We start from the raw sequence: 24,740 nt of genomic DNA, 5'->3' as shown, positions 1-24,740 counted from the left end.
CTGGCTGACCCAGGGGAAGAAAAGTCCTCTGAGAGCCATGACTTGTTCATCTTGGTTCTTTTAGAGACACAGCGAGGGGACTCCAACCACAGTCTCCCTCATTTCCACTAACTGGGCCACACACACCCCACTTGACTGGCATCGGTTGAGCCCCCTTTTGAAAAAGAAAAAGATGCTTTGCATGAAGCACTCTCAAAAATACGCGTGCCTTTCCCGTCCCCTGGCTGACTCAGGGGAAGAAAAGTCCTCTGAGAGCCATGACTTGTTCATCTTGGTTCTTTTAGAGACACAGCGAGGGGACTCCAACCACAGTCTCCCTCGTTTCCACTAAATGGGCCACACACACCCCTCTTGACTGACATCAGTTGATGCCCCTTTTCAAAATGAAAAAGATGCTTTGCATGAAGCACTCTCAAAAATACGCGTGCCTTTCCCGTCCCCTGGCTGACCCAGGGGAAGAAAAGTCCTCTGAGAGCCATGACTTGTTCATCTTGGTTCTTTTAGAGACACAGCGAGGGGACTCCAACCACAGTCTCCCTCGTTTCCACTAAATGGGCCACACACACCCCACTTGACTGGCATCGGTTGAGCCCCCTTTTGAAAAAGAAAAAGATGCTTTGCATGAAGCACTCTCAAAAATACGCGTGCCTTTCCCGTCCCCTGGCTGACCCAGGGGAAGAAAAGTCCTCTGAGAGCCATGACTTGTTCATCTTGGTTCTTTTAGAGATACAGCGAGGGGACTCCAACCACCGTCTCCCTCGTTTCCACTAAATGGGCCACACACACCCCTCTTGACTGAAATCAGTTGATGCCCCTTTTCAAAATGAAAAAGATGCTTTGCATGAAGCACTCTCAAAAATACGCTTGCCTTTCCCGTCCCCTGGCTGACCCAGGGGAAGAAAAGTCCTCTGAGAGCCATGACTTGTTCATCTTGGTTCTTTTAGAGACACAGCGAGGGGACTCCAACCACAGTCTCCCTCGTTTCCACTAACTGGGCCACACACACCCCACTTGACTGGCATCGTTTGAGCCCCCTTTTGAAAAAGAAAAAGATGCTTTGCATGAAGCACTCTCAAAAATACGCGTGCCTTTCCCGTCCCCTGGCTGACCCAGGGGAAGAAAAGTCCTCTGAGAGCCATGACTTGTTCATCTTGGTTCTTTTCGAGACACAGCGAGGGGACTCCAACCACAGTCTCCCTCGTTTCCACTAAATGGGCCACACACACCCCTCTTGACTGACATCAGTTGATGCCCCTTTTCAAAATGAAAAAGATGCTTTGCATGAAGCACTCTCAAAAACACGCGTGCCTTTCCCGTCCCCTGGCTGACCCAGGGGAAGAAAAGTCCTCTGAGAGCCATGACTTGTTCATCTTGGTTCTTTTAGAGACACAGCGAGGGGACTCCAACCACATTCTCCCTCGTTTCCACTAACTGGGCCACACACACCCCACTTGACTGGCATCGTTTGAGCCCCCTTTTGAAAAAGAAAAAGATGCTTTGCATGAAGCACTCTCAAAAATACGCGTGCCTTTCCCGTCCCCTGGCTGACCCAGGGGAAGAAAAGTCCTCTGAGAGCCATGACTTGTTCATCTTGGTTCTTTTAGAGACACAGCGAGGGGACTCCAACCACAGTCTCCCTCATTTCCACTAAATGGGCCACACACACCCCTCTTGACTGACATCAGTTGATGCCCCTTTTCAAAATGAAAAAGATGCTTTGCATGAAGCACTCTCAAAAATACGCGTGCCTTTCCCGTCCCCTGGCTGACCCAGGGGAAGAAAAGTCCTCTGAGAGCCATTACTTGTTCATCTTGGTTCTTTAGAGACACAGCGAGGGGACTCCAACCACAGTCTCCCTCGTTTCCACTAACTGGGCCACACACACCCCACTTGACTGGCATCGGTTGAGCCCCCTTTTGAAAAAGAAAAAGATGCTTTGCATGAAGCACTCTCAAAAATACGCGTGCCTTTCCCGTCCCCTGGCTGACCCAGGGGAAGAAAAGTCCTCTGAGAGCCATGACTTGTTCATCTTGGTTCTTTTAGAGACACAGCGAGGGGACTCCAACCACAGTCTCCCTCGTTTCCACTAACTGGGCCACACACACCCCACTTGACTGGCATCGGTTGAGCCCCCTTTTGAAAAAGAAAAAGATGCTTTGCATGAAGCACTCTCAAAAATACGCGTGCCTTTCCCGTCCCCTGGCTGACCCAGGGGAAGAAAAGTCCTCTGAGAGCCATGACTTGTTCATCTTGGTTCTTTTACAAACACAGCGAGGGGACTCCAACCACAGTCTCCCTCGTTTCCACTAATTGGGCCACGCACACCCCACTTGACTGGCATCAGTTGACCCCCCTTTTCAAAATGAAAAAGATGCTTTGCATGAAGCACTCTCAAAAATACGTGTGCCTTTCGCCTCCCCTGGCTGACCCAGGGGAAGAAAAGTCCTCTGAGAGCCATGACTTGTTCATCTTGGTTCTTTTATAAACACAGCGAGGGGACTCCAACCACAGTCTCCCTCATTTCCACTAATTGGGCCACACACACCCCACTTGACTGGCATCAGTTGACCCCCCTTTTCAAAATGAAAAAGATGCTTTGCATGAAGCACTCTCAAAAATACGCGTGCCTTTCGCCTCCCCTGGCTGACCCAGGGGAAGAAAAGTCCTCTGAGAGCCATGTCCACATTGTCAGTGGACAGACATGTGTGCTTATCTGCCAGCAGACCCCCAGCAGCACTGAAGACAGGTTCCGAGAGAACGCTGGCTGCAGGACACGACAAGATCCCCAAGGCGTACGTGGCGAGCTCAGGCAATTTATCAAGATTGGAAGCCTAAAATGAGCAGGGCTCAAGTTGCACAATAATGGAATCGATGTTTCCTTGCATATACTCATATATCTGTGTCTCCTCCTCTTTTTCCTTGTCCAGCTCTTTTGTTTTCACATGAGTATATGTCCTTGTCACTTTCCCATGTGTTGTGAGTTGTTTGTCACCTTTTGGACACCTTTGAGGGTGTTTTCTAGGTGTTTTTCTGTGTTTGTGATTGCCTGCCATTGTTTCCTATGCAATTCGAGTTCGGTTCGTCGAACGTTCGACGAGCCGAACTCGAACGGGACCTCCGTTCGGCGAACCGACCTCGAGCCGAACCGGGACCGGTTCGCTCATCTCTAATCACCACCATTAGGGGTAACCCTGAGGTTAGGGATAGACTAGGATCCCCTTGCTTGAGGGACAGTATAAGAGCCCCAGTCCTTTGCTATCTTGCAGTTACATTGTGACACATGGCTCATTCTAATCTTGATAAGGAGGTATGCTGGACTCAGAAGCTCCAGATTCATGAAAAGGCACATGCCTTCTCATGAATCAAGAGCAGCAGATGAGTCGTTTTCATCTCGGTGGACCCCTAGCTACAAATTCTACTCCAGTCGCTGCTGTAGTAAGATTTGTGGCATAGTGAATGCCGCTTCTCGTGATTAACTTCTCAAGCGGTGGTTGCCATGCGCTCTGTCCTTACAAAACTCTGCTCACTTTGCCAGAGTTGGGAAAAAATGGCGTGAGAATACTAAATTCATAAAATTTTGGCATAGCTGTGAGTTGCTCCAAAATGTTGTGACTTTTCAAAGCTTTTTATGCCAGTATACTTCGGAAAAGCTTTAATGATTCTAGTCCATGATGTTTTATAGTCTTTTTCATTTTCCCTGTTTTCCATCTTTAGTTTTCTTTGATTTTCCAGTTATGTCATCTATGATCAATGCCATTATAGAAGAATTGTGCTGTATTAGTTAATCACTCAAAATGTAGTTCACTGACTAGAAAAAGCATATGATGAATCTAAGCAAATGTATATTCGGGCAAAGTCATGTGACACCCTTAGCAATACTAAACTAATATTTTAATCACGTCTAGATACTTTTGTCACTCATCTCATTGACATGCATTTGGGAGTCTACATTGTGAGTAAACCTCATTTCAAGTATTAGATTTGCTCTACAGCACTCATATAAAGAGAACAACTCACTTTTGTTAAGGCAAACATAAAAAAATAAATAAAAAAAATATTATTTTTATTACACACAGAAAATCCATAGTTCTTGCTGCTTGCTGCTTATGAAATAAATAAAAGCGCTTTTGTTTATTATTAGCTTTTTTTTTTACCTGCAGAGACATGTTCACTATTTGTTTCATTAATCACTAGGTATAATTTAATAAGCTTGGATTTTGTGACTGATTCAAAATATAATATATACATATATATATATATATATATATATATATATATATATATATATATATATATATATACAGTGCTGGCCAAAAGTATTGGCACCCCTGCAATTCTGTCAGATAATACTCAGTTTCTTCTTGAAAATGATTGCAATCACAAATTCTTTGGTATTATTATCTTCATTTATTTTGCTTGCAATGAAAAAACACAAAAGAGAATGAAACAAAAATCGAATCATTGATCATTTCACACAAAACTCCAAAAATGGGACAGACAAAAGTATTGGTACCCTAAAGCGGGCTTTACACGCTACAATTTTGCTACAGCGATCTCGTTGGGGTCACAGATTTTGTGACGCACATCCGGCCGCTGTAGCGATCTCGTAGTGTGTGACTCCAAGGAGCGATTTTGGATCGTTGCAAAAACGTCCAAAATCGCTCCTCGTTGACATGGGGGTCCGCTCCCAATTATAGATACTATCGCTTTCCCGTTGTTGTTCCTCATTCCTGCGGCAGTGCACATCGCTGTGTGTGACCCCCGTAGGAACGAGGAACATCTCCTACCTGCCGCCGGCCATAATGCGGAAGGAAGGAGGTGGGCGGGATGTTCGTCCCGCTCATCTCCGCCCCTCCGCTTTCATTGGGTAGCCACTCAGTGACGTCGCTGTGACGCCGAGCGGACCGCCCCCTTAGAAAGGAGGCGGTACGCCGGTCACAGCGACGTCGCTATGCAGGTAAGTATGTGTGACGCGGGTGCGTGATTTTGTGCGCGACGGGCAGCGATATGCCCGTTTCGCACAAACAATGGAGGCGGGTCGCATGCTAGCGATATCGGGACAAATATTGAAGCGTGTAAAGCCACCCTTAGCCTAATACTTGTTTGAACAACCTTTAGCCAAAATAACTGCGAGCAACCGCTTCCGGTAACCAACAATGAGTTTCTTACAATGCTCTGCTGGAATTTTAGACCATTCTTCTTTGACAAACTGCTCCAGGTCCCTGAGATTTGAAGGGTGCTTTCTCCAAACTGCCATTTTGAGATCTCTCCACAAGTGTTCTATGGGATTCAGGTCTGGACTCATTGCTGGCCACTTTAGTAGTCTCCAGTGCTTTCTATCAAACCATTTTCTAGTGCTTTTTGAAGTGTGTTTTGGGTCATTGTCCTTCTGGAAGACCCATGACCTCTGAGGAAAACCCAGCTTTCTCACACTGGGCCCTACATTATGCTGCAAAATTTGTTGGTAGTCTTCAGACTTCATAATGCCATGCACACGGTCAAGCAGTCCAGTGCCAGAGGCAGCAAAGCAACCCCAAAACATCAGGGAACCTCCACCATGTTTGACTGTAGGGACCGTGTTCGTTTCTTTGAATGTCACTTTTTTTGCCTGTAAACTCTATGTTGATGGCTTTTTTTCAAAAAGCTCTACTTTTGTCTCATCTAACCAGAGAATATTCTTCCAAAACATTTTAGGCTTTCTCAGGTAAGTTTTGGCAAACTCCAGCCTGGCTTTTTTATGTCTCGGGGTAAGAAGTGGGGTCTTCCTGGGTATCCTAACTTACAGTCCCTTATCATTCAGACGCCGACGGATAATACAGGTTGACACTATTGTACCCTTGGACTGCAGGACAGCTTGAACTTGTTTGGATGTTAGTTGAGGTTTTTTATCCACCATCCGCACAATCTTGCGTTGAAATCTCTCGTCAATTTTTCTTTTCCATCCACATCTAAGGAGGTTAGCCACAGTGCCATGGGCTTTAAACTTCTTGATGACACTGCGCACCGTAGACCCAGGAACTTTCAGGTCTTTGGAGATGGACTTTTAGCCTTGAGATTGCTCATGCTTCCTCACAATTTGGATTCTCAAGTCCTCAGGCAGTTCTTTGGTCTTCTTTCTTTCCTCCAGGCTCAATGTGGTACACACAAGGACACAGGACAGAGGTTGAGTCAACTTTAATCCATGTCAACTGGCTGCAAGTGTGATTTAGTTATTGCCAACACCTGTTAGGTGCCACAGGTAAGTTACAGGTGCTGTTAATTACACAAATTAGAGAAGCATCACATGATTTTTCAAACAGTGGCAATACTTTTGTCCACCCCCTTTTTTATGATTGGTGTGGAATTATATCCAATTTGGCTTTATGACAATTTTTCTTATTTTTTTTCATTGAAGACAAATTAAATGAAGATAATAATACCAAATAATTTGTGATTGCAATCATTTTCAAGAATAAACTGAGTATTATCTGACAGAATTGCAGGGGTGCCAATACTTTTGGCCAGCACTGTATATACACATACTGTGTATATATATATATATATATATATATATATATATATATATATATATATATATATATATATAGTAGACTGTGAGCCCTCGCGGGCAGGGACCTCTATCCTCCTGTACCTGTCTGTGTCTTGTTTTGTTTATGATTATTGTACTTGTCCCTATTATGTACATCCCTTTCACATGTAAAGTGGCATGGAATTGATGGCGCTATAATAATAAATATTAATAATGATATATATATAATATATATTGTATATATATATACAGTATATGTATATGTAAACAACAGTAAGTTTTTCGACATATGGCAGCCAGGTACAGTTAGCAGCATAACATTCATCAATTAACATTTTTATTAAACACAATTATAGTGAAAATAAAATTAACTTACCAAGCTGCGAGTTATTTGTGGGTGTTTCATCTAGAATAAATTAAAATATAGATTCAGTTATTGGCTCTTCTTTAAAAAAAAATTACCCTTACCTACAGTTTTTATATGAAATATACACTTGCTTCAGTAGTTCTTTATCATCACAGATTGAATTACAATGAGAAAAAAACTTAACATTTCCCCCTTTGGTGGTCCTAGGAGATTTAAACATTAGAAGGCAGCTTGTAAAGCAAATGGTTTTCATATATACTGTATATACCATAGTTAACGTGTTATCATCAGGCAGAATTAGAATGAAACATAATGTAAGTGGTACAATAATGCAGCGCCATTTCAGAGGGAAACATATATGGCTGAAGCTGGTGCCTGATACATGCTCCCTGTTGATCGAGCAGCATGTATCAACTCTCAGGTTCCCCTCAATGAGACGACTAATGAAAAGTGAATTCTCAGATATATTTTTTTCTATTTCCATTTGGCTGCTGCACAGTATATCTCTAAATGTTTGTAACTTGTTTTGAGCAAACAAAAATCTAAAGTATAAGAGGTATCTTCTTTAAAACATTTAAAGGGGTTTGGTATCAGAATCTTATCTATTGGGTTAGAGTAGAACTACGAAAAGAAAGGACCTACATTTCCATTACTTTAGCCTTATTTTACAAAACAACTTTAGTAAAATAAGCCTACTTTAGCCTTATTTTACTAAACAATAGAATAATATTAATATCAATAAAAATGATCAAATCTTTTGAAATTCAAATTCACAAGCTTCCAAATTATTATTTTTGTTTGATTTGTGGTGAATGGATTTGTTGTGAATCTCTATACTGTAAAACCTCCAATGTACTAGAAAAGACTTGTAACACTCTGAGGGGCCATATCACTCTATTGACCCCCTTCTGAGGCTTTAGTGGAGCCTTAAGCTGGTGTCACACACAGCGACAACGACAATGACGTCGCTGCTACGTCACCATTTTCTGTGACGTTGCAGCGATGTCCCGTTGCTGTCGCTGTGTGTGACATCCAGCAACGACCTGGCCCCTGCTGTGAGGTCGCCGGTCGTTGCTGAATGTCCAGCTTCATTTTTTGGTTGTCACTCTCCCGCTGTGACACACACATCGCTGTGTGTGACAGCGAGAGAGCGACGAAATGAAGCGTGCAGGAGCCGGCGTCTGGCAGCTGCGGTAAGCTGTAACCAGCGTAAACATCGGGTAACCAAGGGAAGACCTTTCCCTGGTTACCCGATATTTACCTTCGTTACCAGCCTCTGCTCTTGCTGCCAGCGCCGGCTCCTGCTCTGTGCACATGTGGCTGCAGTACGCATCGGGTAGTTAACCCGATGTATACTGTAGCAAGGAGAGCAAGGAGCCAGCGCTAAGCAGTGCGCGCGGCTCCCTGCTCTCTGCACTGTGACATGTAGCTGCAGCACACATCGGGTTAATTAACCCGATGTGTACTGTACCTAGGAGAGCAAGGAGCCAGCGCTAAGCGCGGCTCCCCGTTCTCTGCACATGTAGCACAGCGACGTTATGATCACTGCTGCTTCTGCTGTGTTTGACAGCTAAGCAGCGATCATAACAGCGACTTACAAGGTCGCTGTTACGTCACCGAAAATGGTGACGTAACAGCGACGTCGCTGTCGCTTAGTGTGAACCCAGCTTTAGTATTGTCCAAGAAACATCAACATAACTGGCTAACTTGTGATAAGAAACTGCCCATTTAAAGCAGACTTGTCCAAAGATCAAGAGGGGCTAGTTTTTACTCTTATTGTATTCCCACTACTGCTCTGATTATTGTTTTTCCGTTTGCTTAAATCTGTCCATTCTCAAGATATGGGCTTTATTTCCTTATGGATCACTGGCTGTACAGAGGATCACACAGTAGCAGGTAGGCGATGCTGAGGAGAGCAAGATGACACACACTGACATTGCAGTCTCTTTCCCATAAGCATCAGCCACCCATTACTATGTGATCCTGTGTGCAGTGATTAGCCTCTGCAAACAGCAGAGGACTTTGTGTGCACTCAACTCCTTTCAGTGTCAATGTGCAGGACTGATAAATCAATTCAGGTAGTGCTATGAAATGGAATGTAATTGAGGGGAGAATATGGAGTACTGAGCTTTTAGCCACTCTATTGGGTCAACAAGGACCCCTCATTGACATATCCTGTAAAATTATATTTTTTATAAATAAATAAGTAAAACTTACACTACAAGTAAAACTTCCATAGGTTACCATTTCACTGATACTAAAATTGTTGAAAAAAATCTCAAATTTGTAAAAACAATGAGTTTATCACCATAGTCTGACATCCATAACTTTTTTATTTTTTTTCGTAACGTTTTTATTTTTCCATTGATATAGATGTAGCTGTGCTAGCTGATGTTTTTAGTGATGATATTTTGGTGTAAAATCAAATTTTGCTTACTTTTCATTGAATTTTGTAGGGATATTTGTCTCTCAAAAATGTCAATTCCAGAGTTCTTGAATAGATCAGATTTTTTTGGGAGACAATGCCAAATATGTAACTTTTTAAGATTCTTTAATTTTGAAGCTTGAATAAGGAAGTGATTTAAACTTTTATAAATTCATCATTTTTTAAATCTTTTGTTTTTCTTTTATTCTTTATTCTTTCATTCTTTTGGGGGGACTTGAACCTGTGATTGTTCGATGACTTGTAAGATAAAGGTTCAGACAAAAACTGTACCTGTGTCTGACCAAGATGTCAGCCATGTTAACCTACCAGTTCCCCATGATTAAGTCATATTGCACTTATGAAAGCCAGTTTACCTATGCACTGGTAATTAACTGGGTTATTTAAAGTCAGAGATCAACAGTGACATTTAAATAGTTAAACTGCAGCAATCAGAGCTAACTAGGGTCCATGGAGTGACAGGACGAAGCTGAATATGTAACATAGCCAGAATCTACTTGGTATAAAGCAAGCTTCTTATCAACTTTAATACTAATTAAAGCATCATGAAAATGAATATTGTAGGTTATTAAGGAGTCAAAGTAGAGGGCTACATTGTTAGCAAAGAGAACTAGTCTAGTAAACTTCTTTCCAATCTTTTAGGCCCAGAACAAGTGGGTTTTGGGCTCCAAAGGGAAGGCTAACAGATATATACAATCTGAATTAAAATTTACACTGTGCCACTCACCTGGCTTTTCAAGATATGGAAGAAGGATTCCTCCAAAAGACTGAGGAAATGTATATTTCTCCTGAATTCTTACACAAAATCAAGTTCCTATGTTCAGATAAATGCTTAAAGAACCAGACACAATTTTAAAAATGTAATAAAACTGATTAGAGATTTAAGGGTTTCTATCTACACACAACAGACGTTCAAAGTGACTTCCATTGGTGACACAGCAGCTATCTAGACAATACTTCAATTCTGGTCTTACGCCTGCCAGCACGTTCTCAGATATTGACTCCACTGTTTCAGAGATGTGTTATCTAAGGTTAGTTCACCAATGTTGCACCCATTTCTATGATAGTCAATCTAGCACCCTGTGACTCCTTCAGTGGGGCTACATCTGCCCCTTAGCTACAGCATCTGAATGACTTCTATTTTAAGATAGCCTGAGTTCATCAAATCTCCAGGCTCGAGGAATTACATAGTTGGGATTACATGGACTCCACAAGGTTCATAAAATTATGGGACCCCCGGATACAGTTTAAAAGATGTCACACTCAAGAACCTTATAACAACACGTGATGCTCTCTCCTCTATATTCCAGCTTCCCTTAAAAAGAAGATCAATCACATTCACCCTAGTCATGATTCACTCTACTAAGAACTTGATTAGCCTCCTGTTGCATTTTGACCTTTTTATTACTAGCAGCACAGGTACTCTGTATGAAGTCCTTCAGCTCCCTGTGTCCTATCTTTTTTCTGAATATTCTAATAGTATCTGTTTTTTCTTAATGTTATGTTAATTTAATGCTCCGTTCGCTGCTGTTTAACAATTTTGAAGCCACTGTCAATTATCAACAGTGGCAATTTAATGGTTGATATTTATGTAACATGCTCGTGGGGTGCTGATAAGTTACCTTAAGGCTATGTGCGCACTAGAAATGTGAAGTTTCTCAAGAAAATTTCTTGAGAAACTTCTGCCAGTGAAAGATTTCTGGACCTGCGGAAAAAATCCGCACCAAATCCGCATGCGGTTTTGCCGCGGATTTGCCGTGGATTTACCGCGGATTTACCGGAGGTTTGTCCCTGCAATAAATAATAAAGATAATCGATAGACAGATAATGGATAGAGGGAAAGATGGATAGATGAATAGATGAATAGATAGATAGAGGGATAGATAGATAGATGAATAGATGAATAGATAGATAGATAGAGGGATAGATAGATAGATAGATGAATAGATGAATAGATAGATAGATAGAGGGATAGATGGATAGATAGATAGATAGATGAGAAAAACCTATATAATGTTCCACCTCCCTGCATTTTCTAAGCTGGCACCCTTTAGTGACTTTCATGTGGCACTAAAGGGTGCTTAGCCTTGTATTTAGCCATAAAATAAATAAATAATTAAAAAAAAACGATGTGAGGTCCCCCCATTTTTTGTAGCCAGCTAGGGTAAAGCAGACGGCTGCAGCCTGCAGACCACCGCTGGCAGCTTCACCTTGGCTGATAATCCAAAACAGTGGGCACCCCACGCTGTTATTTTAAATTATATAAATAATTTAAAACAAAAAACGTGCGGTCCCCCCCATATTGGATCACCAGCCAAGGTAAAGCGGACAGCTGGGGTCTGATATTCTCAGACTAGGGAGGTCCACTGTTATTGGACACTCCCCAGCCTAAAAATAGCAGGCCGCAGCCGCCCCAGAAGTGGCGCATCCATTAGACGTGCCAATCCTGGCGCTTTGCCCCAGCTCATCCCGCGTCCTGGTGCGTTGGCAAACGGGGTAATATATGGGGTTGATGCCAGATGTGTAATGTCACCTGGCATCAAGCCCTGGGGTTGGTGAGGTCAGGCGTCTATCACATACCCGACATCACCAACCCAGTCAGTAATAATTAAAAAATAGACAACAAAAAAAGTTTTATTTGAAAAAACACTCCCCAAAACATTCCCTCTTTAACCAATTTATTGAAAAGAGCACAATCAATTCCACGTCCGGCATAATCCAATAAGGGGGGGGGGCACGGCGATCCATACCATAGTCGCTGTCCCGGTCAATGAAGAACAGAATGTTCCCCATTGGCTGGGAGAGCAATGCAGTGACCTGAGCTAACATCAATAGGTCAGCTCAGGTCACTGCAGGGGATGACGAGCGCTGCCATCAGGAGCATTGATGAGATCATTACCTTCTGTGATCATCTCCTGTACTGCTGACGTCAGCGCTGTCACTGACTTCTATGCCCGCCGCGTTGTCAGAAGTCTCGCGAGAGCCCGTGATGTCACCGCTAGTGACAGTCTCGGGCCGCTCGCGAGACGGGCATAGACAGCAGTGACAGCGCTGACGTCAGGAGGCAGGAGATCGTCACAGCAGGTAATGATCTCACCTCCTGACAGCAGCGATCGTCATCCCCGCGGCTCCCAGCACTGCAGGATGTCAGTGTCTGCCTGCGCTGCAGCGTGATAGGCTGCTGACACTGCGGGCAGACACTGACACCCTGCAGTGCAGGCAGCCGCGAGGCCGGAGCAGGACACAGACTGCACGGGCACCTGGAGGTCGCACGGAAGTGCTTCTGTGCGGCGTCCAGGGAGTGCGACGTCTGTGTTTACTCTGCTCCGCTTCCTCTTCCTGGCATAATGACATCGCTTCCTGCAAAACCGCAGGGAGCGATGTGCATTCCCGCAGGTAATTCGCGGCTATTCCGGTGGTATACCGCACATCATTGCTACCTGCGGAATACCCCCGGAATACCGCAGGTACCTGCGGAAATTAATGGACATGCACATTTTCTCAAGAAAGTTTCTCGAGAAAATTTTCTCAAGAAATTTTCTTGAGAAAAATCCGCACAGTGCGCACAGCTATTTTTTTTTCTCATTGAATTTCATGGGAAATGTCTGCACAAAGATTGCAGACATTTCTCAAGAAATTTCCGGGGCAAATCCGCGGGTAAATCCGCAGGTAAAAAGCTCTAGTGCGCACATAGCCTTAGACATGAACAGATCTCTTGAAAATCAAATTCCTCGACTGTCCTCCAAAATATGATTAGTGGTGAATATATATGTGAAAATCACAAAAATAAACTGCCTATAATTGCTTGGGTAATATGTGAACAATGCTGTGAGTTCCCCTAGAAACATGTTCTCTTAGGAGCATGTTTTGAATATCTGTAATGTAAACAGTCTTTAAAATATGCAAATTACGTCATACTATACCGCTAAGGGAAAATGGATGATAACCAGAGGTAACCTACAGCATATTTAACAATATACTATAGTATCAAACATTTCAGGTTACCTTAATTGGATGAAAGGTGTAACAACTAGGCCATCTGAGGGGACATATAAATACATTGCCATTGTTTGCAGGCAGGTGGTGCAAATAGAAGAAGCAGTGGCATTTTTACATAGTTGAGTGCAACAATTTTCTATGTTTAGGGATTATAAAGAGCTTTATATTTGTCTTGTATCTACATTACATACATAATAAAAGGTTTCAACACTGCAGAAGAGAAATAAAGTATCAGCCCTACATGTCATTGGTACCATCGTACATAGCAACCGGAAAACAAGGATCCATTCCAAAAACATTCCTCCTTGTGTAATGAAAGATTGGTTACTCTTTATCTCTCTTCCCGGCCAGCAAACTGTTCTGAGACTATGACGGTTCCTTCTTCCACTGTGAGCACCTTGCACTAACATTAGGTTATCACATATGGTTTCCTTGAGTTCCCCTGTCCTCTATTATGCCATAACTGGAGCCTGAGGTAGCCATGATGATAAGTCAGCGCTATCATGAAACACTCAAAAGTTTCTAGGAATAAAACTTAAAGGGGTGGTCTGAAACTACAGTTGATTTAAAATAAAAAGTCTCCACCGTTGCCTCTCTAATTGCCACTGCATGCTGGGATACTCAAACTGGTTATCATCAGTGAGCCACGGCTATGTTCACTGCTGCAGCTGCTTTCCACACCCTGAAATAAAGTATTATGAGTAATGTCCATTTCAGGTCCCTGGAATATGGCACAGTTAGCAGAAAATCCACAATTATTGACAAATGGCACATGCTCAGTAAAGCAGGAAATACCAATCCAGCTCCTGAAATGGACGTCACTGATGACAATTAGTTTCAAGGTGGGGAAACAGGTACAGCATTGATTGCAGCCCCAGCCCCGCCATGAAGTCCCACTTGAGTATCATATCATGCACTGTAAATTCTAATATGAAATGTCATCAAAATGGAGATAAAAAAAGCAGACTAAATACGGAACAAAAGGACATTTTAACTAAAGTATATTAGAAAATTGATTAGATTATTAAACGGAACCTGTCACTGGATGTTTATAATACTTACCTAACGGTCAGTGCGGAGCAGATTGGTCTGATGGGCGTCTCCGTTCTCCACATGCCACGCCTCCTCTTTCAGCCAAGTTTGTCCTCTTTCTGAAGCTAGTGTAGATGATGCGTTTTACGTCATCTACACTAGGTAACATTGAGGTGCTGCGCAGGCGCACTTTGATCTGCCCTCATGAACATGTGCTGACGTTCCCTTTAAATTAAATAGATAGTGAGTATTAAAATCAACTTTACTTTTAGACAACCCCTTTAAGCTTCCACTTATGGTGGACTCTTTGTTTTCCCTTTCAGATTCTCTTCCTCATTTTTTCGACAGTGCTGCTACTATGAAACTGCCAGAACATTTGACACGTGTTACTAATGGGTTTTTTTTTATAAATTTGGTTTAAAATATATTTTATTTGGTAGATTTTGCACATAAAAGGTATTTTCAAGGAAATTATATTTCTTTAACATATACAACAATAAGGTAAAATTATAGAAAGGTCAATCTATGTGGCTTTAGGGAGCAATACTTTGTACCAAACACCTGCCCTTTTCACAAATGAAAGGTAATAATGATTAATCTGCTTTCAACAGCAGCACGATGAAGCTGTTTTCTAAAAAAAAAAAAAAGATTGAAATTATCAAACTGCAATGGAACTTTCTATACTGAATTATATTTTCAAAGGAAATAAAGGCCGTCGAGGGACTAATGTATGTTAAATTACAGTTTGCAAGTTTATATGATTGTGATTAGGTTTATTATATTAATTCATGTGTAAACTACATGTTCTTGAGGCATACTGTCCGAAAAGTCAAGTAAAGAATAATTTGAAGGATATTGTTATTTTTTAAGGAATGCAGACAAATGCAAATTGCAATTTGCGTACGTTCAGCTGGTATCTGGTTTTTGCAAGAATCAATAGCCTTATAGTAGAACTAGAGGCAAAAACTGAAAAGGTGATTTATTTATTTTAACACGTTGCTCAGCAAGATTACATCAATTGCACATTAAATACTAAACTAAAAACATACTTAAAAAGTTGAAAGATCTATAAATATTGAAAATTATAAATTGATTAGAAATGAATCGATTTCTTTAGTAAGTTTGAGAAGTTCTTCAAAGTGAGTGACTCCTATTGCGCTTTAGGCAAATTAGCTAAAATGGTCACCACTAGAGATGGGTGAATAGTAATAGGGATGATTGAATACTTCGAATATTCAGCTCCGTGAATATTTTCCGAATACCTCGCCGCTATTCGACTATTCGCGAATATTCAATGCGCAATGTAAGTCTATGGGAAACCCGAATAACAACTATTCGGTACTATTCGGGCTTCCCATAGACTTACATTGCGCATTGAATAGTCGAAGAGCGGCGAGGTATTCGGAAAATATTCGTGAAGCCGAATATTTGAGGTATTCGATCATTCCTAAATAGTAACTATTTGTGTTCAGATAATGCTTACTTATACTGAGTACTATTCCAGTATTCATCACAGTAAGAAAAATGCTTGGGTTCCCCATAGACTTTCCTTAGGTTTGTTATTAGTAGAAATGGAAGGAAAAAGGGTTTGGGACTCAGCACGAATGCAGTAATATAAAACTTGGAACTTTATTAGAAAATCTGAAACGAAGGTACACAGGTCATCCAAAAAATCGCCATGCGATTTGCCTAGCGGCTTTGCATGTTTTGGACAAACTGGGGAAATTAAAAGCAGTCCTTAGTCATAAGCCATAATATCTTGGAGGCAAGAGGTATATATAGCACTTTAGGTATGGAAAAAGAAAAAAAGCAAGCCAGAGAAACAGGAAGGGAGTTTCTCTGGCTTGCTTTGTTTCTTTTTCCATACCTAAAGTGCTATATATACCTCTTGCCTCCAAGATATTATGGCTTATGACTAAGGACTGCTTTTAATTTCCCCTGTTTGTCCGAAATGCGTAAAGCCGCTAGGCAAATCACATGGTGATTTTTTGGATGCCCTGTGTACCTTTGTTTTAGATTTTCTAATAAAGTTCCAAGTTTTATATTACTGCATTGGTGCTGAGTCCCAAACCCTTTTTCCTTCCATATCTACTCTGAATCACGCACCGGCCTGTCCGGGGGACTGCGGGCATCCATCCTTGCCTTGGAGACTTCATATGGGTGAGCTGAAACCTTCATTATTTTCCTCTCACTTTGTTCTTAGTGGCAAATACTGGAATAGTACTTTGAGACTCAATATGAATAATCTGATTCCGAATAGTTACTATTCACCTATCATTAGTAACCACCATTCTACATGTTGCAATGCAGAGAAGAAGTACTTCAGGCATGGCCCTGCTCACTTCCCCAAATTACATTGCAGTTATCCCACCTCTGTAGCACAGTTAGCCAATCAGGGGGACTATAGGCCAGAGTTCACACTTATGAATCATTGTCACTATAACATCACAAACAGGATGTAATCTATCAATTTTGTGTGCCATGTGAATAGGAGAGAGGATCATAGAGCTCAGTCACAGAGATGGAGACAATACACATAAAGTAGATTGATTTCAGTTATATAGTGTGTGACATCAAAGAGGATTATTGTTTGAGAAGTGAACAGATTTAATTGGTAGAAACAGAAATAGGAGAGCCATTGTCTGATAGTCCGACACTCTTAGGCTATGTGCGCACGTTGCGTTCTCTGCAGTGCAGAAAAGAACGCACCTTCTGGCAGACTGGACACTGCGTTTGTAAAAAAAATGCATCCACAATGCATGCATTTTGGATGCTTTTTCCATGCATTTTGCATGCGTTGTGGATGCATTTTTGACAGTGTGTTCCCCCGGCAATTCAGCTCTGCTACACGCCGGCTGACAGCAGACACAGACAGAGTCGCGTGATGAGAATGAACTCAGGTGAACCTCACCCAACTTCATTGTCATCCTGCGGCTCTGTCTGTGTGTGGCTGCCTGATTAGCAGTCACCCGTGAAGGACTCACCGGTGACCGCTAATCCACTGAAGTGAGCAGCGCAATTAGCGCTGCCATCACTCAGGCTACCCGCGGCCAGCTGGAGTCCTCCACTCGAGACCGCAACTCACCTGTGACTTCATCGCTGATCGCGCGGCTGTCAGCTTCATGTAGCAGAGCTGAGAGCATCGCGGGACCTCGTGTGGATTATGTCTGACCTGGAGGGGTATTTGAGGATTTTAATAAAGTGGTGAAAGAGGGGTTTTTTTGTCTTTTATTCCAAATAAAGGATTTTTTCGGGTGATTGTGTTTATTTACTTTCACTTACAGGTTAATCATTGGGGGTGTCTCATAGACGCTTGCAATGATTAACCTAGGACTTAGTGGCAGCTATGGGCTGCTGCCATTAACTCCTTATTACCCCAATTGCCACCGCACCAGGGCAATTCGGGATGAGCCGGGTAAAGTCCCGGGACTGTGGCATCTAAAGGATGCGGCAATTCCGGTCGGCTGCTGGCTGATATTGTTAGGCTGGGGGGCTCCCCATAACATGGCGCTCCTTATCCTGAGAATACCAGCCTTCAGCCGTGTGGCTTTACCCTGGCTGGTATCCAAATTGGAGGGGACCGCACGTCGTTTTTTAATTATTAATTTATTTATTTTACTGCACGATATAGACCCGCCCACCTGCGGCTGTGATTGGTTGCAGTGAGACAGCTGTCACTAAGTGTGGGGGCGTGTCTGACTGCAACCAATCATAAGCCCCTATGGGCGGGGAAAGCAGGGAATACCAGATTGAATAATGAGTGGCCGGCATTTTCAAAAGAGGAAAAGCCGCCGGAGCAGTGTGACAGCCATGCAGCGCCGCGCCGGGGATCGGGGATCGGTGAGTATGAGAGAGGGGGAGAGACTGACCGACGGACAGAGAGAGGGACAGACAGAGAAAGCGACCAACTAACAGAGAAAGAGACTGACCGACCGACAGACAGAGGGAGATTCACCGACATCCACAGACAGAGATTGACCGACATTGACAGATTCAATGGGTGGAGAAAGCAGCTACAGCGCACAAAAGAAGTGACATGCTGCTTTTTTTTCCAGCAGCGATTTTGGGCACCCAAAATGCTGCGTTTACAAACGCAGCGTGTGCATTGATTTTTCAGCTTTCTCATAGACTTTGCTGGGGAAGCAGAACCAATGCAATTTAGCACTGAAAACGCTGCAGTTCAAAACGCAGTGTTTCCGCGGGAAAAAACGCAATGTACGCACATAGCCTTAAGCAGGGAAGGACAGATAACTACAGTTCACTTAATTCCTTTGATTCTGCACACCAGTACACTCAGTTTTTGCATTTCTGCACTTTGGTTCACCCAATATTTCTATACTTTTTTAACATAAAAAAATAAGCATTTAAACTGCAAAGAGAACACTATTAATTCTAGTTTAGTGTGCGTGACAAAGTGTGCATGTCATGTAGTACTGATTTGAACTTGTTTTTTGTATATTATCCAATACCAGTTCCTGTCATTTTTGGTGAGGCAATAATAATAATTTAGCATTTTTGGAAAACATCTATCATTTATCTTTTCTAACCTTTCAGCATTTCTTGGGGGAATTGAGATAAAAAAAATGAAAGAGAATTTAACAAAAAAATACTAAGATTTAAATAGCAGAGACAAGACTGTGAGAAAATGTGCATGTAACATCACAGATTTGCACCTGTTTTGTCTGTGCTATAGCCATATGCCAACCAATAATGCTAACTTTTTTTGTGTATTTAACTTGCAGATTTTTTTGGCGTTCATCTGGAATTTATCTTTGGAAATCTAGCAGCATTTTTAAATGCAGTTGGGAAAAAAATAAAACAAATGCTAGACTAGGCCCAGTGTTCAGATAGTCAGACAACAGTGTTTAGTGTGTGTAACAAAGTGTTTGTGTCACACAGCATTGATCAGCAACTGTCCAATCTGTGCAATTGCAGTATATCAACTGATAAACCACTGCACATTTGTTTGTGTATATCTAACATTTATATTTGCAAATTTTTAAGGTGAAATTAGCCCATCTCTAGTAGCATCACAAAGTCTTTAACTCAGTTCATTCTGTTTAGTGTAACTTGAATAAGGTTTGAACCATACTATTCAACTCTTCCAGAACATTCAGGAGGCTTCCTGCAGCAAGGCAACATACTGGGAGAGTAGGCAAATCTTCCAGACAAAAGAGTACTATCTATATATAGTAAAGTAGAGATCCTATCAACTTCCAGCTCAATGATTTATTGCAGTAGGCTGCAAGTTGCTTTCAATCAGAGACCTGGCGCATTCTCTGGATGCCTGGCAAAACAATGTTACCAGTTTATTGTACTGACTGCAGTGGGAGCAGGAAGAGAGAAGACACCATGCGGTCTGCACCCATCACAAGTGGTGATGAGGGATAAGCATAATGTGATTCCTGTGCCAGGGACCCCACAGTGGCAACATTACTAATGTGGGGGTCAAACAGAGAAAACTATTACCATAAAGAGAAAAATAGTGAACAGCATAACTGTGGGAAGGCACAGAATGGGCGCTATTACCATTTGAAGACACAGAGGGGGAGTTCTTAAAGAGTGAGGGAACAGAGATGGCACTATTAATTCACAATAACATGTCATGCTGTACAAAGTGCTGGTAAGAAGTAGTACAGCGTATTCCCCACTAGGTGGCAGCAGAGTAGTGAAGGAGAATCAAAGCAACACTGTAACAGAAAGGATGCTGAAGTACAGCAGAGTAACTTCAGCAGGCAGTTCACAGGCGAACCACCAGAGGGCTAAAGAGTAGTGAAGCAGTCACGGTCAAACCAGGAAGTCAAGTCACTGCAGAAAGAGGATCAAGATCAGGTCAGAAAACAGAACTGTAGTCGGATGCTGGGAGATCAGGTATACAGAGGGAAAAACAAAAAGGGAGACACAAACAAGGGAAGGAGGATGAACCAGGATGGGTAAAAAAACTGACAGGAGTGGGAAGTCAGAGACTGAGACAGAAGGACGAACGGGGGGAGGGTACAGGTCATGGATTGGTAACAAGGAGTCAGATTAAACAGGAAATCTCACCAGAGCCAGTCACAGGTTGCAGAGCAAAACTATAACCAGCATTGGAATGCTGATGCAGCGCCCAGATATAGTGTCTCCTAAAACCGGAACGAGGCTATTGTGAGTTAACCCCTGACATGACCAGGCCGGGTCTGGGAAACTCTGGAGTGGGGAATACCAGTCCAGGATCATGACAAACATATGTCACATTATATTCTAACCCATCTTGGTGTAATTTTTTTTATTCTCATAATTTTATTAAAGTAGCGTATAATATTGTAAACTTTATAATGCCAGTGTTATTTTGTTTGAGTCAACCTTATAAGAAAATATTCTTACAGAAAATTGAAATGTCTTTCCTGTGAAAAATAAATTCAATCACAATTATGAAATTGACAATTTTGTGAGGCATACATTGTTACTGGTAGCAGTTGTACACCTACATGTCAAATAGGGCATAATAGGTTCAAATTAAAACAACTATTGAGGAATGGGGGCACCACTTGAACCTTAGGGTGTATAATTGTTCCGCGGACAGGCAGGGCCCAATAGGGTCAGACTCAGGGCATTAAACATATATACGATCCATTTCCCTTTTTTATTGTTACCTTTATGTACACCTAATGACGGTCATGCAGAGACCTACATTAGACCTGTCAGAGAGCTCTATATGGTGGGATAAAATATTTCAAAGCATGAAAAAATGTTCTGGGCTACATTGATATATTGTAAATGTCAATAAATATTTGGGGGCATTCAGTGGTTAGTATTCTATGTCGGATAATAATTTTTTTGTATTTTTTTTACTGAATTCTACCTGGTACTCTATTTAGTACATGAGCAGAGCTCAGCTGTAATATCAGACTAAAATTGCACTGTGTCTGGAAGAAGCAGACTTTGCTTTATTTTAACTAAAAGAAGAAGGGGATCAATTTAAAACTGATAAACTAGCGTAAGATAATTTGATACTAAAGGTACAGTCATCACGGTTGAATGTTTGAAATGTTGATGAATCTAATTATTTGTTTATGACAAACTGTCTCCCTTTTTGTGTTCACGTTCAAATGCAATATCTATATCAATCAGGCTGTTGGCGGCAAATCTCAAGCCATCATAAGGTTCATATTACTTCAGTCCAAATAGGTTTGTGGTATTTGTGGAATAATTTAGACTGGAGAAGCATCATTAATTGCAGAGGCTTCTGCGTCCTTCTGCCAGTGCTGCACATGCACCAATTGCTGGCACCATTATCTTACCACTTAAAGAGTTGAATCAAAAACAAATGCCACATTTAAAAAGCTGGACAGGCAGCAGGAGCACCTATCAACATTAAAATGCAAGGGCAGTAGACTTTAATTAAAATTGCCTTACGTGTTATTGTTGGTTTAATATAAAATGAATTCCACTTCAGCACAAGTATGTCAGGAATTCATCTTCTGGAGAAATGATAAGGGCACTTCATTTCATAAGTGCTTGTTTGCTGCAATATTGATTAGTGGCTTATAGTGGTATTGATTGAACGATACTGATGGGTCTGAGGGATGTTATCCAAGGCACTTCTTCCTAAGAGCAGAGAGGTGTAAAGTTTTGTACCTTAATGTCAAATCTTGTCATTTCTGTTGCAATCCTTCTTTTGTTGTATGCAGACCTGGAATTACTTGCGAATAAAAAATGTCCTGTCATCTTCTCTGTACTATAAAATCTCGATGGTATAGGCAATTTGTATGCTAAACAAGCACTTTAGCCAACTTATCAACCTGGCTGGCTAGATAAATAACCAATTTTGCATGCTAATTAATCATTTCTTCAGGAGAGTTCTGTCTACCTATAAAATGTATGGTTATAGTATGTGCAGCTGAAGGAGAAATGTGGATCAAGGTGAATGGCCATCTTCTCACGACACAAAGAAACTGCAATATATTTCATAAGGGCACCTTTCGTTAGAATCGAAGTCAACCTAAAAAATTCCACATATAATAAAACTGTCATATTAGAAATCCTTGTGCCCTCCAAAAGTTAAAAAAAAAATCACTCAGCTTTTTGTTTTGCAGGTTTGCACCCTCTTTCTGATTACCTATCCCACTCAGTACTTCTCATATAGAGCTTATTTTCACGCAGTTCAAACTCTGTTTTCTTCTCTTCTGACTTTATCTTGAATGTCAGATTTCACTCTGCTTCTTTCTCCTCTATGTTCTGCTATCAATCCTTGGTGCATCAGCAGACCATAGCATCAGCAGCTAGAACAGTGTGATCAGCCTTTCCAATATATTTTCCTAAATTAGCTAATGAGTTATTGTGTACAGTCAAGAAGGCTACACTGTAATTTCCTACATTATAACTGTGTGATATTAGCTGTGTAATCAGAATAAAGTGAGTCTGTAAACACAGAATTACTGTTCAAACAAATGACAGGTGATCTGTGCATCCATGGCATTGTCAAAAGTTTAGGTCCACTTTCTCACCAACCAGTTTATACTGTGTCTCCACTCCACCCCCCTTCTTTAATTGACATTTCTGGCTTCATAGAGCCAGAGAATGTCAGAGATGGAAAACAAGTGGATTAAAAGCTGGACTTAAATCAGTAGAAGACAGCCAATGGAAGCAGACCACGTGGCCATAATGAGGCCGTGAGTCAATGGAGCCAAATGTTAGCGTCATCAATCTTCCCGGCATTACACGTTTAATTGTATCAGCATCCTCAATGAAGTTGAAAGTAATTATGAAAGAGGGTATGGTCCACTCCCTCCTCCATTATTCTCCTGCTTTGTTTGAGCACTAACAGCTCAGCATAGTGGGCACGATGAAGTCACTAGGGCGCATCCGATGTGCCAAGCAGTAAAGGGTTGCAATTCATTTGGGGACTGCTCAAAGGCAAGTTAGGACTCCTCATTTCTATCTTTGAGCTGTAGCAAGTTTCTCAAGCAGTGACGAGGTGTTTAGGTGTGTTAGGAACATCCCACTACTACTTCTAGTGTTGTCCGAGAGATAGGGGATTGCGGTCAGCTTAGTTTCCAACTACTCTTGTGGTTTTTGTTTTTTCCTGATTGATGGAATTTTTTGTGATCATCCACGTTTACCAGTTCATAACAGTATCACCGGCCACACAAAAAGTAAAAGGTACTGAAAAGAAGGAATTTTTTTTTTATTCTGTATATTTTTCTTCTTTTTTTTTGGATTCCGTGGGAGATCTTTTGCTGGCATGGATATTAACCAGTTGTCTGATCATGTTGAGCATCTTGCTTCTGAGGTTCAGGGTATATCGGATTATCTTAGACAGACTCCTGTTGTAGAACCTAAAATTCCCGTTCCTGAATTGTTCTCGGGGGATAAGTCTAAATTCCTGAACTTTAAAAATAATTGTAAATTATTTTTTGCCTTAAGACCAAAGTCCTCAGGGAGTCCCGTGCAGCAGCTTAAGATTGTCATCTTCTTGTTGTGTAGTGATCCTCAGGACTGGGCCTTTTCCTTGGTTCCTGGTGATCGGATTCTTGCTGATGTGGATTCCTTTTTTCAGGCCCTGGGATTGTTGTATGACGAACCTAATGTTGTGGATCAAACTGAGAAGACCTTGTCAGGATTTCGCTGAAATTCTTTGCCAGAGATTAAGAAACTGGGCGGTTCCTACCAAGGGAAATGATAATGCTCTTGCAGCACTTTTTCAAAAGGGTCTTGCGGATACTGTGAAAGATGTTATGGTGGGATTTCCTATCCCTTCGGGTCTTGATGCCTCTATGACCTTAGCCATTCAGATTGATAGATGTTTACGCGAGCGCAAAACAATGCGTGCAGATGTATTGCATGCGGAGCAGTCTTTGGAGCCTATGCAGTGTGATAGGGTTCTCTCTAATGCTGAGCAGCAGGGTTTTAGATGGAGAAACAAGTTGTGTTTCTATTGTAGAGACACTTCTCACACTATCTCTGTCTGCTCTAAACCAGAAAAGAGATTTGCTCGTTCATTTACTATGGGTACTGTTCAATCTAAATTTCTTTTGTCAGTCTCTTTAATTTGCTCGTTATCTTCGTTTTCTGTTATGGCTTTTCTTGATTCAGGGGCCGCCCTGAACTTAATGGATTTTGGGTTTGCTAAAAGTTGTGGCTTTCCCATAGTACCTTTGCAAACTCCTATTCCTTTAAGGGGCATTGATGCTACTCGCTTAGCTGAGAACAAACCCCAGTTTTGGACCCAGGTGACTATGAGGGTTGCACCACCTCATCAGGAAAATTGTAAATTTTTGGTACTACACAACTTGCATGATAATTTGGTACTGGGATATCTTTAACTGCAGACCCATAATCCTGTTCTAGATTGGAGATCCATGTTTGTGGTTAGTTGGGGTTGTCAATGT

At 41.8% G+C, this 24,740-nt stretch overlaps 1 protein-coding gene across 1 annotated transcript in view; it reads right to left on the bottom strand.

Moving 5' to 3' along the window:
- The window catches only part of LOC142290334 (zona pellucida-like domain-containing protein 1), a 249,459-nt gene that overhangs the window by 56,680 nt on the left and 168,039 nt on the right, over positions 1-24,740 (bottom strand). The window contains exon 9 of the mRNA XM_075334296.1: positions 6,902-6,935. Coding sequence (XP_075190411.1) covers positions 6,902-6,935 — 34 coding nt within the window. The remainder of the gene's footprint in view (positions 1-6,901; positions 6,936-24,740) is intronic.

This window comes from Anomaloglossus baeobatrachus, chromosome 2 (genome assembly GCF_048569485.1).
Source record: "Anomaloglossus baeobatrachus isolate aAnoBae1 chromosome 2, aAnoBae1.hap1, whole genome shotgun sequence".
Classification (NCBI taxonomy): domain Eukaryota; kingdom Metazoa; phylum Chordata; class Amphibia; order Anura; family Aromobatidae; genus Anomaloglossus; species Anomaloglossus baeobatrachus.
Note: the sequence above shows the minus strand (reverse complement) of the source record. Positions and strands in the feature narration are given on the sequence as shown.